Source organism: Trichosurus vulpecula, chromosome 8, assembly GCF_011100635.1.
Source record: "Trichosurus vulpecula isolate mTriVul1 chromosome 8, mTriVul1.pri, whole genome shotgun sequence".
In the NCBI taxonomy this organism is placed as follows: Eukaryota; Metazoa; Chordata; class Mammalia; order Diprotodontia; family Phalangeridae; genus Trichosurus; species Trichosurus vulpecula.
In genome coordinates, this window is record NC_050580.1 from 9,085,929 (window position 1) to 9,101,607 (window position 15,679).

The 15,679-nt window shown below is 52.3% G+C and overlaps 1 protein-coding gene across 2 annotated transcripts in view; it reads right to left on the minus strand.

Moving 5' to 3' along the window:
• DOCK1 (dedicator of cytokinesis 1) overlaps positions 1 to 15,415 on the minus strand; it is a 604,993-nt gene extending 589,578 nt beyond the window's left edge. The window contains exon 1 of one of the 2 annotated variants that reach the window (XM_036734505.1): positions 14,954 to 15,415. In XM_036734505.1, the coding sequence (XP_036590400.1) occupies positions 14,954 to 14,999 (46 nt within the window). In that variant the 5' untranslated portion in view covers positions 15,000 to 15,415. The remainder of the gene's footprint in view (positions 1 to 14,953) is intronic. The other variant, XM_036734504.1, reaches the window with a different exon arrangement.
• Between the last annotated feature and the right edge of the window lie 264 nt (positions 15,416 to 15,679).

Genomic DNA, 15,679 nt, shown 5'->3' on the forward strand with positions numbered 1-15,679 from the left:
GCCCAGTCTTCAGTGCTGCACATAGATTTAGAGCCAATAAGTGACTATTGACTACTAACAGTCAGACCTAGGCCTGGCTCAACAACCTGCCCATGCACTTATGGAAAGATTTTTTCCAAAAGGATTAACACATACTTCCAGCATCCAAATGCCAGTGGCTTCCCCAAACACTCAAAGAGTAGAAGCATCAGAAGGCTTCTTCTGCATTGTCCACTCCGCCATGTTTGAAAGACAAATTGCATTCATTCCCCTCACCCCATCTGTTTTATGTTTTGGTTTTTCTTTTTTAGCCATTTGAAAAACTTCTCCATCTCAGCATGAGGGCCTTGAGGGTGGCCTCACTTTTGACAAATGGAAAAATGTCAATAAAAGCCATCCACGAAGTCAAAAAGAATTCAAACCAAATCTTATGGAAGTAAAAAGCCATTACAATTAGTTTAAACAAAAAATAATCAAATTTTCCTCTTGTTAAAATGTGTTCTGTGCCCAGAAAGTCAATAAGCTTAAAAGAAATAAGTTTTTGTTTGAAAGGGTTGATTAAAGTGCTTTTCTTCCAGGAAAAAGGAATTTGGGGTACTTGTGTTCTGCCCCAAAAGACCTGAGCATGATTTCCCCCTGAGCTCTGGCTCTGGGCTCCCTGAACACACCATACTTTGCCCCCTCCATCAGGGGCACCACCCAGGGCCCGCCTCTTTGAGGTTCTCACCCACCTTCAACTCTATAACCTGCTTAAGTATCATTGAGCCCAGAGATGTTAACAAATTGTGTTTTTAATTGTGCAATGAAATGAAATTAAAGAAACTTCATGGACTACTGATTAAACAGTTAAGTGCTGGGGGGAGGGGGGAGGAAGCTGAATAGGATCTCCCCTTAATATCTCTGGAGCTTTAAGTTCAGCCTCCAAGGTTGAGCAAGTCGGTTGGCTTTTATGATCTGCCTAATACTGTGTGTAAGCAACTACAAAGAAAAAAGCAAAACCATCTACAAGGACCCCCTTCTTCCCCAAGGAGCTTACGCCAACAAAGACAACACATTCATATACAACGACACAGAAAACACATACAAACCAGTTACATGGTAACCTTGGAGAGGAAGGCATAGTCAAGGGGGAGATGGCAAGGGAAAGATGGGTCAGGGGAAATATTTATTCGATGTTCATAGGATCAAAGCTAGGAGGGATCTGAGAGGCCACGTTTAACCCTTTCATTTTATGAAAAGAGAAACTGAGGCCAGGAGAGTTAACGGCCCAAGGTCATAGAGGTACCAAGGTGGCTCTGTCCTCAGTGGTCCCGGCCATCATGAAAATGAGTCTATCGGAGAATAACCACCCAACACAGATGGTCCTAACATACAATAATGCATGAGAAAGAGATGTCAAAGTGCTTTCTGAGCTGTGAAAGGGAAAACAGATACAAGATGGCTTGCTGCGGTATTTCACTTGGGGTTTAAAGAACGGGTGAGAAACTGGCAGACACAGAGGGAACAAGGGGGAGGGCAGTTCTGATACATCATGAGCCGGGACATGTGGCACATTCAAGGAACAGAGCAGGCCAGTTTGGCTGGATATAAAAATGGGAAGAGGAGAGCTGGGGAAAGAGAGAGTGAGCTGAAGGAAGGGTCGCCCGGCAAACAGTTACTAAACACTGGTCTTGGAAGAAAAAGAAACCCAGATTTCATTTTCCACTAGGTCATGTTGCCAGAAGCTGGGGTGCCCTGTGGGAGCTCACATCTACATTGGCCAATGTCTACACTGGCTAAATGCTTGGACAGAAGCCCCAAGGGGTGGGGAGGACGGCTGTCTTCATCAGCTCACCTCTCTCCAGGACCACCCACAGCCTCACATCATCCTGTCACCGGTTAGTATAGGATTTCTCTATTTTTATCAAGAGTTCTTCAGTGCTTTCTGGGCTATTCTTACAATAAACTGAGGAAGTAATCTTAGCATTAGAAGTCCCATTTGGAAGGTGAAGAGACTTGCCCGTGGTCACAGAGCTAGCAATTGTTGGAGCCAGGGTTTCACCTAAGGCCCCTCCTAATTCCAAGCCCTTCGATGCAGGGATTCGGTGAGTAATTATTAAGCACAGACTCTTCCACATGCCAGGCCCCCGTCCACCAGGCACTGGAGATATGATGGCAGAGCTGATGTCTTCAGGTCCCTGAACTGTCTACCCAACAACCCAGCAGCACCAGAAGCAGCTGGCCCCGGCTCCCTCCCTCTGGGATGCTGGCCTGGCAGGGGTGCAGACAGAGCTGAAGCAAAAAGGTACAGGAAAGGCATCACCAAAAAAACCAGGAGTTTTCACTCACTAGCTACTTCGCAACATACGTTTAATATTAATAACACCAACTAATAACAATCCTAAACGCTAGTGCTTGGAGATCACTTTAGGATTTACGGAGGGCTCTACCAAAATTAACTCATCCAATCCTCATTGCCAGTGTTTGTGCGGAGGGGCTATTATGAAACACATTTTATAGATGAGGGAAAGGGGGTCACTTAGCTACCAAGTGTCTGAGGGGCTCTATCCACGTGCAATCTAGCTGCCTCTAAGGATAATTTTTCTGTTCAAACCAACCAAACAAAACCTTAACATATATATGTACAAAATACACCCACAAATACCTTCTCTCCAATTCTCCAGTGCCCCCTCAGGGCATAGAGGTGGGCCTGTGTTCCAGGAAAGCCGACATCCCCTGAGGGCAGAGGTTGATTTGCATTTTGGCTTGGTATCCGGGGTGCCCCAACCACAGTAGATGCTTAATAAATGCTAGATGAGCTGTGTGTGTGTGCACTGTCTCAGGACCTGCCCAGCCCAGCGTGTGAAGGCTTCTCCCCAAAGGCTGCTGAAGTTGTGTCCCCATAAGGATAACAACAGCGACTGGAACCCATGAAATTATTAAATTACAGAGAGTTTGCATCAGGCTGCATCCAAGGATAAAATCATGGACCTTGTGATTTCTGCGTGGTGTCCACCTTAAATCAGGGGTCTTTCCAAAACACTAAGAAGGCAAGACCCCCTACGGTGGCAGCCAGCTTGCACAAATGTACCTGAACAGAAATTGCCACTCTAAGAAATCTGGCACAGGGTCCTTTGGCCCCTGCTTATAAAATGAGGAGGAGGAAGGGAAAGGGAAGAAGAGAAGGAGGAAACCAGTGACTAAGCCTCTGTCACTAGCTCTGAAACTTTTGAACTGAATAATTTCCAAGACATATCCCAGCTCTAGGTCTCCGATCTTCTGTCCCAGAAACTTTGGTGGTCAACTGCTGGTACCCAGTGTTCCTAGGAGAAAATCTGCCCCACATCACTGCAAGGCGGGACTTCCGTAGGCAGAAGGTACTGCCTGTAACCAGAATCTCGCCATCTTCCCATGGAGGTCAGAAGGTTGAGGCACCATCCATACATCCCACTTTATTTTCCTGTGCAGAGAGTGGGGTGGAGGAGAGGAAATGGGTGACAGATGCAGACCCAGGCCTCCTCCACATTAATGATCCTGCTAAAAATAGCCTATGGTGAGAAGGGAGGGATACTTGACTCTGGTGGTTGATTCCTGAGCAAATGAAAGGTTTAGCTTTTTGTTTTTTGTGCTCTCTTGATCCCTAGCTGTGGCCTCATGATGTCAAGGAAGAATCTGACTTCCTGGGCCTCACAAAGCTGGTCTGTGCACACACAAAGAACATTTGTTACGTCTCAATCCCACATCAAAAAGCGAAGCCAACAGCAAGGAAGAAGAAAATCAGTGGGATCTCTGATGCCCTTCCTGGGGTGAGCAGGGATGACGCCTTCATCCCCCGTCTTCCTAGGAAGGGCAGAGAACCCCAGTGAGAACCAGCCCAAATCTGAGGCTTCTGGATAATGGCAAGATGGGGATGGGGGAACAAAGAGGAGGAAGTCCAGCCCAGAGATAACTGAACCCATGGGAGCTAAAGAGATCACCAGACACAGAAGGGAGGGAGAAGAGGTGACTGGGTGATACCCAGATGGAAATCCTGCAAAGGACTCTGAGGCTAGGTCAGACCGGCAGCCAAGTCTCTGAGCTCTTTCCCCCAGAGCCAACACTCTTCTAACACAGTAGGAATGTGACCTCCCTGAGGGCAGGGACTGCACTCAACCTTCCTGGGCAGCCCCAGGACTAAGTCCAGACCCCCAGCCAGACACAAAGACAAAAATAAATGGAGGAGCTTACCCTCAAAGAGCTCACAAAGTAATGTGCGCACATCAGACAATGTCATTTAATATGCAGGTGTGCTTTTGTTTTCAGGGCCCTTCTCTTCTCTGCAGTGGCAAGGCACTGGAGAAAGTTGTCACAGCTTTAGAGCAGGTCCTCAGAGCACTTTCAGTCCAACTCCCTCATTTTACAGATGAGGAAACGGAGGCAGAGGGCAGTTAACTGGCCTGCCCACCATCACACACGTGGTGAACATTAAATATGGGGTCTGAACTCAGGTCCACTGACTCTACTATGTATAGAATTACAAATATTAATACTGTACTCTGCACTTTGGGCACAAGTATACTACAAACAATTTTTATTAATTTAATATTATTCTGAATCCAAGCTGTTTCTACCTTATAGAGAGAAAAATCCCAACTGGTAAAGTCTCCCCCAATGGCCTCGGACACATCCCTACAGCCAGATGACTCGTGGTAATATTTATGGGAATCTTGAACAAAGAAAAGGATCATAACGGGGCTGACATTTTGCTCTGGTCCACTGGAAAAAAACTGCTCCATTCCTTCCCTCCCTGAGCCCCTCAGAGCTTGCCTTCCCCTGCCCCGGGTATCTGACACTATTCCTTCTCTGTCACCTTTGCTCCTCATCCTCCAGCCCCCCAGATGTGGGTGTCTCCCAAGGTTCTTTGTTTTCCACATTCTCACCCATTGAGATTCTATCTCATAGGAAGCACTTAAAAAAATGCTCATGGAATGAATGCTTCTATATAAGGACCTCAGGGACCTATGATTTCGTCTCCTGTAAGTATATTCTGGCCATCAACCTCCCCTTAGTTGGCTTCCTGAGTTGCTACAGCCAAAGGAGAAAAAAAAAAAAAGGCTGCTGGTGGCCAACCCATTCTCTGGTCGTGAGCCTCTCCAAACTTAGTCTGATTTCTGGGAAGAAAGATGCCTGCTCCATCACCAAGCCCTGAGCAAAACCTGGCGTTCAGCAGAACAAAACAAATTCTGGCTGGCACCTTTAGGCATAGCATCTGTCCAGGAACCAACAAGATCAGGACTCAAAGGACCTGGGTTCAAATTCCAGCTCTTCCTCTTACATCCTGTAGGACTCTGAGTAAGTCATTTCCCTCTTGGGGACTCAGAGTCCTGCTCCGTAAAAAAGAGGAGGGGCGGGGCTGGAGGGCATAAGGAAGACCTCTTCTAACTCTATTTAGGCTCCTCTACAACACGAGCTTCGGTGAGATGAACACCTTCACCTCAATGTCAAGTGTCAATGTCAATGTCAAAGCCAAACAGAAGCTATTTCTACAGTTTTTCAAAGGAATTTATATGTTCCTGGTCTGAGAAACATCCATCCTGAAGGACACAGCAGAGGCCCCCATGCTGAAGGGGCCCCCACAGCATTGGGTCAGTTATGTCAATCACCCTTCAAAAGGAAACACAGGCCTCAGAAAGGCTGGCTCGGCCAAAGCTGCCTCCGCCTACATGCTAAGCCCCCAACCCAATCTCAGCTTTCTCCCCCAAAGCGGCAGCTTGCTAGAGTCATCTTCAGTAGGTGGGATCCCCAGCTCCTCCAGCTTTCGGCTCTGTGGCAGGACATGAGCATGGCCCAGCAATTCTCACTCAAAGGTCGCATGAACATGCCAAAGAGAGAGCTAGGCCGGCAACGTCCCCATCATACTCACCGATAAGAAACTAAACATTCAAGGGAAAATTTTACCAAGGGCCCTAACAACTGGCCCATTTATAAAGCGCTTGACCACATTGTGTCCTTAAAGCCTCATAATATCCCCATGCTGTTTTCACCTTCATCTTACAAACAAAGGGACTGAGGCACAGAGCAGGCAAGTGACTTGGACAGGGACAAGCAGTAAGTGGCCGAGTCAGAGTTCAGACTCTGGCCCAGGACTCCATCTACCACACCACAGAAACCTGAAGAAGTAGCATTAACACACATCCAGTGCAACCTCACTGAGGGAATTGAGGCCCAAAGATAAGTGACACCTAATGTCCTGAGTTCAAATGCAGCCTCAGACACTCACTAGCTGTATGACTCTGGGCAAGCCTCAGTTTCCTCATCTCTAAAATGAGCTGGAGAAGGAAATGGCAAACCACTCAGGTATCTTTGCAATGGGGTCACGAACAGTCAGACGCAACTGAAAACAACTAAACAGCACAAAATGCCGCTGCTCCGTAGCATAAAGAAACCCTCTGACTTTGGAAGAATCCTCCACATTTTTTTTTAAAGATTAAGGTTTTAAGATTAAAGATTCACTTTTTTTTTTTGCCAAGTCCCATTTTTAGATATTAATCTTCTCAAATCAAATTAGCAAAGGAAGTTCCCAAAATCGTTAACTGTGAGTGGAGCACACCCTGTCTTCACTTAATTTGTGAACGTGTGATACTCTGTATTGTCCTTGAGCATTCAGGATAGGAAAGATGAATGCCTCTCTGCCCCGACTTCTGAACCACCATTGTCTGTCTGCCCAGGACAATTTGACTTAATAACCATTTATCGAGGCCTGTGGTCTGGCCTTCTGGTCTCTCCTCCATCCAATCCAGCCTCCACTCGGCTTCCAAAGCATTTTCTTAAAACCCAGGTCTGCCTTCTCAGGAAGCCCCAGCAGCGACCTCTCATCTGCAGGATTAAACACAATCCCGATGTTTGGTTTTCAAAGGCCTTCATAAAATGCCCCTCCTGCCTTTCCAGTCTTCTTACATTGGATTCTGCACTACTGATTCAACAGTGGGGCCAAACTTTATTGTTCCTGGAAGCAATCTGCCCCTGATCTCTGTCTCTGCACTCCCTGGTTGCCAGGTCTGGAACAATCTCCCTCCTTACACCTTCTCTACAGACTCCCTGATTTTCTTCCATTCTCAGCTAAAGGGACACATTTTACATCCACTCTGTTGGCCCCTTGTGTTAATGTCTCCTCTGTTAGACTGGAGGCTCCTTGAGGGCAGGGCTTGGTACCTTTGGCACTGAGCACAGTACATGGCACAGAGAGCACACAATAAGCACCATGGATCGATACAATTTGGAAAAACAATCAACAAGCATTTATTAATCATTGAATATATACTAAGTCAAGAGGAAACAAACACAGGTTAAAACAAATCAGCGCCTGCTCTCAAGAACCTTGGGAACCCCATTAGACACAGGCTTCCAGTCACTCTGGTCTGATCCCCAGCCCCCAGGATGTTCCTTCCCTTCCACAGGGAGTCCACCCAATGCACTAAGAGGCTTTCTAGCTTTCTCCTCACATCAGCACGTACCACTGCGGCACACAGTCTATAGAATTAATCTACATGTCACTCCGTATGTGCCAGGTGCTTTACAGATAGTGCTTCCTTTGCTCCTCCAAAGAACCCCAGGAGGTGGGTACTGCTATTATCCCCGGTTTACAGATGAGAAAACTGACTGCCTGCCACTGTTGCCACAGGGCCAGCCCATCTTTGGTCCCTACCATCATTTCTCTCGACTGACATCTTCCTAAATCCAGACCCTGACCCTGTCTTTCCTCAGCTCAATCGAGGGCTCTGGTAGCTTCTAGGATAACAGACAAATCTGGCTGCAGTGTGCCATTCTACACTTCCCGGATGTTACTCTCCTTCCCACATTCTAAGCTCCCAACTGTCCAATTCCTATTCTCAAAACTCAACCCTGTCTCCCCACCTCCAACATTTGTACAAGCTGCCACAGTGCTGCCTGCCAGGAGCACACTCCCTCCTCACGGGTCGAAGGATCACAGATTTATACCTAAGATGGATCTTTCGGGTTATCCAGTCCAACTCCTCCCCCCATGGAAACTGAGGCCCAGGAGTGCCCAGTGACTCGCCCAAGGCCAGGTAATAAGTAGCAGCGGCAAAATTTGAACTTAGGCCATCTGAAAGAATCCAACACTCTTCACTCTATCAACACTGTACACAGCCCCCGGCATACATCCATCAAAGCCCAGGTGTCACATCCTCTGGAGATGGCTCCCCGCCCGCCCACTTTCTCCCAGTGTCCAGGCCTGTCGGCCATCAGTCTTAAACAACCACAGATGGTGTCAGCCCTTCCAGGCTGTCTCCACCCAGGAGAATATAAGCTCCTTTCCCAACATCTCTGTGTCTCCAAGACCCAGGGAGAGCAAGCTGAGGGTGGTGAGGGCCAGAGAGAATCAGTGAGCTAAGAAAACGAAAGAGGAAAAGATCCCATCCTCTGGGCTAGGGAGCACTACCCAAGACAGGCCTCCAGGGGCAGGGAGGGGCCCTGGACTGAGCCTCAGCTGAAGTGAGGAAGAGCAGAAGGCCTGAGAGGCAGCAGGTGTGGATGGGTGTGCTGCCATGCAGCTACACCAGCCAGAAGTGGGCCAACTTGTCCCTCCTGGGCCAAGGCCTAAAAGACAAAGCTAGTCCCTGGAAGTTGTTAGCACACCCTCTCTCCAAGGACTAAGAGGCTCTCTCTGGCTCTTCCCAGCAGCTGCAGGATTTCCTTCCTTCCTCCATGGGGCTGCCAGTTGGGGAGAAGTGGAGGGAGGTTTCTTAGGCAAGGAGCCCAGCTCAGCCAAGTGCACTTCCACATTGGCAAGTGAAGGCTTCTACCTCCTAGCAGACCACCCAGGCCTCCAGGACCAGGAGTGAGAGCTGAGGGCTTTTTATAAAGGACTCAGCATTGACATCATCCCCAGGATCCATCCACAGGCCCCAAAAGGGGACAACAGTGAAAGCCACCACACTCTACAGGGAAAGGGGGCCAGTAGCCCCTCAAGAAAACCCTGCCTACTGATGCTAAGACACCCAGGAAGCATTGAGAGGGCTCAAAACCTGATGATAGCCAGCCTCCTTTAAGAGGGGTGGGAAAATAGGAACCAATCCTCCCCTGGAAGAAAGAGAAGCCCTGAATTACAGCCAAGGTCTCACTCTCAATCACTTAACAAACTTTAGTTAAATTCCTACTGTGCACAGAGCAATGGGGTAGAGACCAACCTAAGACTCCTAGAGCTGGAAGGGACCCCCGAAACAATCATTCCAAACCCCTCATTTACAAAGGAGGAACATGAAGTCCAGCAGTGGGCCTCAGGGTCATCCTGAGGTGGTACAGTCAAGACACCATCCTGTCCTCGGATAAAGCTTAGACGCTTTTATCAGTTGATTGACTGCCTGCAGACAACAGCCGGCAGTTTCTCGTACTATGGAAGCATCTTTTCTGTGGCATTTCCCAGAGACCCTCTAATTCCAGACCTGCAGACATCCCCAGCCATCGCCTGGGGCCAGCCCAAAGGGCCTTCTGGGGCCTCTGACTTCAGGGGCCACTCAGAGCACAGCCTTTCCTTCTTCAACAGGACAATTCCAGAACTGCTCACACTCTTAGCATTCCAAAGGAACACTGTCCTTCAACCAGGAAGGCCCTCTCCTATTCAAGATGAGGAAAACGAGTGGGGCAGGGAACACAAGCGCTACAGAACTACTGAACACAAGCGCTGAGTGGAGAGGCAAGGATTCAAACTCAGGTCCTCAGCCTCCAATTCTCCCTTGCTCACAGCTTCCAGACACACTGGATCCTCCAAACACTTCCCGAGCACCTCCAAAGGAGATCACCAGTGCAAAGGGCTTGGCAAAGCTTAAGTGCCACCTACTCTGGGCCGGGTCTTCGTCTCTCCTTGACCAGAGGACTGCAAGGGCCTTGGGAGCCTCTAGACCATCCCCACTGCAGTCAGGCCGCCACACAGAAGCTCCAGACGATCTTCCTGTGAGCACTTTATTCCTCCACTCAATGGACTCCCTCCCCAGCTCCAGGATCAGATAGGAGCTCCTTTAAAGACCTTCCCAGCCTAACCCAGACTATCCTTCCAGCCTCAGTGGACGTGACTCCACCTCCTCGGCTTTGAGTCAACCTTCTCCCAGACTCAGTACCCCACCTCTCTTCCCCTGCCTTTGAACTGGAGTCCCCCATACCAGGAATGCCCTCCCCCTGCCCTGCATCTCAGAGACAGCCCCTACCCAAGGGCTGGAGCCCTCCCTCCCTGATCCCCTTGGGTCTATTCTCTACAGGGAAATGTCCACCACTGGGCCAGGCACTTATTACAAACCTTAACTCATTTGATAGGGAAATACTAGCATGGTCCCCATTTTAAGCTAAGGAAACTGAGGCAAATCAAAATGAAGGGACTTGCCCAGGGTCACATTGCTATTAAGTGTCTGGGGCTGGATTTGAACTCAGGTCTTCCCAGTTCCTGGTGCAGCCCTCTATCCCTCATGCCACCAGCTGCCTCTCTATACATTTTTTCTGCACATAAATGTATGTTCACGTTGTCTCCTGGGAGAGAATATGAGTTCCTTAAAAAAAAAGAAAGATCATCTCACTCTTCCTATTTGTTCCCCCATGCTCTGGCACACAGTAGGTACTTTATAAAAGCACACTAACTGCCTAATTGGTATTCCTGATACTCCACTTACGTTAATTTAGATTAAAAACAACATGGAGGCCGTACCCCAAGCTCCCAGTTCTCGACCTCCGTGTGTCTCTAAAGCCCTGGGTGCCATCCTCCTCACGGCCTTTACTCTGGCTTCTGCAAATACCAGCCATGCCCTGCCCAGGTGCCTCAGCTGGGCCCACGAGCAGCCCCTCTCTGGAACCCCCAAGTGTCTGCCTTCCTCCTGCTTCAGGCTCAGTTGCCAAAAACGTGCCCGGATCTTGCCCAGGCTTTTAAAAGCCCTCCCCGTAGCCTCGTCCCTGCAGCCTCCTCCCCTCGGTCTCCTTCCTGTGGCTTCCTCTCCATGGTCCCTCCTGGAGGCCATGCCATCACCCCTACCTGCCAGCCTTCCCTCTCCTCCCTCCCTCCTCAGACCTCTGAGTCTTGCTTCTCCCTGGACGCTCCCATGAAACGCCCTCTCAGATTCCCAGGGAAGCTTTCATGCTCTTAAAGGCCAAGTGCCAGGGCCAGGGCCTGGGGGCAGCACTTTCTTCTCCCCTCCCTGGATCTGCTGACTGCTCTCTTGAGCCTCCTCTAGGTCCCACAGCTCCTCCTCCTTTCTTGGAACACCATAGAGTGTGCAAAGGGCTTATCCTTGAAACAGCCTGAGAGGGGAAGGCTACTGCTCCCCCATTCTACAGATGAGAAAACTGAAGCAAAGAATGGATTAAGTGCTTGCCCAGGGCAGCCAGCACTGGACCCACAGTACCACATCATGTCACCTGGGGGCTCTAGCTATCCTGGGCCTCCTTTTTTCCCTATCCTCCCCCATCGGGGCTCATGGGCTCCATTCCCATCGCTTTGCAGGTGGTTTAAGATCTGTAGTCTCTCTCTTGAGCTCGAGGCCACACTCATCATGTCACCTCAAAGCCTGGCCCTACTCCTTTTGGGGCTCCCGCCATCCCTCCGTCACCCAGACTCCTCACTCCTACCCAGTCACCCTTGACTCTTCTTCACTGTCACCCAACCCCACCCCCAGAGCTAACCAGCTGCCACTCTGCCTGGATGCCAGCTCTCATAAGCAGCCCCTTCTCCCCACATACTCCCACCCGACTGCCTAGCTCAGGCCTCATCACTTCTCACCTAGACCACAGCAGAGCCACCTCCTTGGTCTTCCTACCTCCAGCCTCTGCTTTCTCCAATCCACCCTCCGCCCAGGGCCAAAATGGTATCACTAAGTAAAGCCCCAAAGAGTCTGCGCCATCTCTCCCCAGCACAAAAGCAGTCCAGCGGCTCCCGGGCCATCTGCGTTTGGCACCAAAGCTCTTACAACCTACCTTTAAAGATTGATCATACCTTAGGCCTTTTACACCCACTCTCCTGCTGAGCTAAGCCAATGGACTTCCTGCTCCTGCCTCTTATGTCTGTCCCCATACCTGGCATGAACCCCTGAACCCTCTGCCCTCTGACTTCCTGTACCTTAGAGCTTCCCTCTGAGCTCTGCTCGTAGCACCCACTCCATGGGGCCTCTTCTGTCCATCCATCCCCTAGCTCCAAGGAACCTGCTATCACCCTCATCTGGACCACACACACAAAAACACACATACACACACATTTATAAATACATATACACACACACTTGTGTGCATGTCCCCTCCACTACAGAAACTTAGCTCCTGGGGGTCATGAACTCTTTTATTCCAGTACCTAAGTATAGAGAGGATAAACATTAAGGTTACTGGGGGATGGGGAGCAGCACTAGCCACATGGGGGAATCAGAAAAGTCTTCATGCAGAAGAAATCGCTTGAGCAGAGCTTTGAGGGCAACAAGGTGGGAGGCGGCAGAGAAGTGGGAGGGCATGCCTGGAAGAGGGAAAAAAAATTGCAAAAGCCCAGAGGTGGGGGATGAGGGAGGGTCTATCTGTGTGAAGAGCTGTAAGAGGCCACTGGGACTGGACTGGATTGAGGGTGAGGGGGGGGTGGAGTAATGGGAAGTAAAATAGAGCTGGAAAGAGCTTTAAACACCAAACCCGAGCATATATGTGATCCCTGGAGGAACAGGGAGACACAAGTGAATCTGGTCAGTCTGAGCTTCAGGAAAGTCTGAGAAGGGATAGGAGAGGCCAGTAGCCCCAGTAGGTGGCGATTACAAAAAGCTGGGTGAGAGGTGACCAGCCGGGCAGTGCCCCTTGGAGAAGACCTTTGGGTCTACAGAAAGCTGACCATCAGTAATGCATCTCCTGCCCCTAGTGCCTTACTTCCTGCTATTCCATAAGATAGGAGAGGCAGGATAGTAATCACCCACTTTACAGATATGGAAAGTGAGGTTCAGAGAGGGTAAGCACAAGGCCAATAATCACCGAGTGGTCAACGAGGGATTCAAATACTCCGAAGGACTGGGATCTGTCTCCCTCCAACTGCTGCCTGGCACAGAGCAGGGTGTTTGTTAATTAAGTATTTATCAAACTGAATGAGATGACAGCCTTAGTGTGGCAGCTGGGTGCGAAGGGAGAGGCAGAATGGGCCAGGGCTTGGGGACACTGAAGCACTGTCATCATAGGGTCACAGATTCAGTTCCCAGGCCGTCCAACTTGGGCATTTTATAGCTGAGAAAACTGACTGGTTCAAGGTCACATGGGCAGTAACGGCTGGACACAGGATCTGAATCCAGGCCCTCTGCTTCCAGTGGCCTTTTCATTGTTCTTCCCAGCTTCTGTTTGTCTTCTAACAGTATAAAAAAGCAAGGATTTCCCCCTTGGCTGGGAATTTTAACCCTCTACAGGACATTTCTGTCTCCTCAGCCCACTGACTAGCAAGGATTTCTCAGGCAAGGCTGCTCACTTCCAGGCCTGACCCATCCCTCTACCTCAGTGGAAGGGGGTGAGGGCTTGGCGGGGTCAGAACTGGAGGGATGAGGCATTGATCTTGCAAGACATGGATGGAGGGATGCAGACCAGCCCCGCCCTCTAAGAGGGCTCTGCTCACCACCCAGGGGCAGGAATTGTTTTTGATTACCACATCCTAGGACTTTATGGAGGTTGAAGGGGGTGGGGGGTGCTCTAAGGCTTCAAGGGTTTCCTAAGGTTACAAATTCATCCGAGAAAATCAAGGGGATTAAAGAACCATGACCTGTGAGCTCTGTCCACCTGGCCCAGCCCACTCAGAGAAGGTGGCCCTGAATGGGGGGGTGGGGGGGGAGGGTGAAGAGGCAGCAGGGGCTTCTGGAAGGGTGCCCATTGAGCAATGGGAACTTGAGGAAGTGTACATTAAAATCTGGGGGCACCAGCTCCAATTCCTGGAGGGGCAGCTACCGGATTTGGGTGAAGGAGGCAGGTAAGGACCCAAGTGCGGGGCTGAGACTTAGCACCCAGTGCCAACCTGTGTGTGCCTCTGTGAGTGGGTGCGAGTATGAGTGTGTGCATGTGTTTACATGTTGGGGGTGTGGGGACTGAAAGCAGGAAAGGACGGGGCAGGAAGGGAACCCTGGGGGCTGGCAGAGTGGGAGGGGCATTTAGAGATCCTCCCGGACGGCGCCCCCTCCCCCAAGCGGTGAGTGCCTGAGGAGTTTGGGAAGCACCCACACTAGGTGCCAGGCTCGGTGCCCAGCGACGGGCGGGCCCCTGCCCCCTGCCCTGCGGGCGCTGCCCACACCACCACATCGGGGGACAGAGTGTGCCCAGATAAGTCCGCGCGGGCAGGACAACTTGGGCAGGACGCCGCAGCGGGCGGGCGGGCGGACACGTGGGGTGGGGGGCGCGGCGGCGGGTCGGGCCGGAGGTGGGCTTGGGCGCGAGGGGGAGTGGACGTAGATGGGGAGGGGACAGGGGGGAGGGGAGACGGAGGGCGAGGCCCTAGGGCCGGGCGGGAGAGCCAGGGGAGCTCCGAAGCGGAAACCCGGGTGACCCGCGGCGACAACCGGCCCCCTTCCCAGGGCCCGGCCAAGGACCCCTTCCCCCTCTCCCCTTCCTCTCCCCGCGTCCCCTCCCCCTTCCCCCCGCCCGAGCAGAAGCAACAGGCTCAGGGCGGGCGCGGAAAGGAGGGAGGGAAGTTAGGAGAAAAGGAGGGAAGGAGAGAAAGGGCCGGGGCGGGGAGGGGGCGCCCCTCCCTCGCTCTCCTCGGGGCGCCCCCTCCTCCGGGGCGCCCCCTCCTCCATTGCGCCCCCAGGCTCGGCTCCCGCCCGGGCCGGGCTGCAGCTTCGGGTGCGGGTCCGGGGCGGGCCGGGCGGAGCCGGGAAGTTTGGTCCGGTCCGGTCCGGGGGCGGCGGGCCTGGCTGGGGGCCCGGTGAGGGGCAGGCGGGCAGCGGCGACCCCCGCCCCGGGCCCAGGGCGGGCGATCTGGTGATCGGAGGACTCGGGGGGCGCGGGCGGGCCGCTCACTCACCTACGCCGTACTTCTCCTCGCGCTTGGTGGGCACCCAGCGGCTCATGATGCGCGGGCTCCGGATAGCCGGGGTGGCCGGATAGGCGGGGGGCGAGTGCGCGGGCTGGCCGGCCGGCGGCGGGGTCCGCTCCTAGGCCGCCATTTTCCATTCCTGGCCGGCCGCGCCGGGATGGGCAGGAAAAAGTTTGGGGCGGAGGCGGCGTCACGGGGGCCGGGCCGGCGGCGGGCAAGCGGGCGGAGTCTGGGCCGCCCGGGGCGGTGGGGCCGGGCTGGCGGGGAGGGGAAACTGAGGCGGCCTCAGGGGAGGACACCGAGGGCGGGACCCCCGGGCAGAAGGCCCCCCAAGTGCCCCCAGCACTTTACACGAGGGAAGGCTGACGCGTTCCCGGGAAAACTCCCGCGAAAGGGATCTGGCCATTGTCCAGCCCAGGGAGGGACGCAGCCGAGCCTCCGCACTGGTCCATGGACTGGGGCTGGAGCGGACCTGGGCGGGGGGGGCGGGGGGGGTCGCCTAGGCCCAGCCCCCCCTCTGAGAAACGAAGAAACGGGCCCACAGAAGATAAAGGGACCCCCCCACCCCCACCCGCGTCACACAGCCTTGGCAGTGAGGGTGAGAAAGGACCCCCCCGCCCCCCTTCCGGGATCGCTTCAGTCAATCTGATCCATCAGGCAGAGATCGAAGGAGATTAATCGATGATGTCCAAAACCAAACCAAACCTCGGGTCA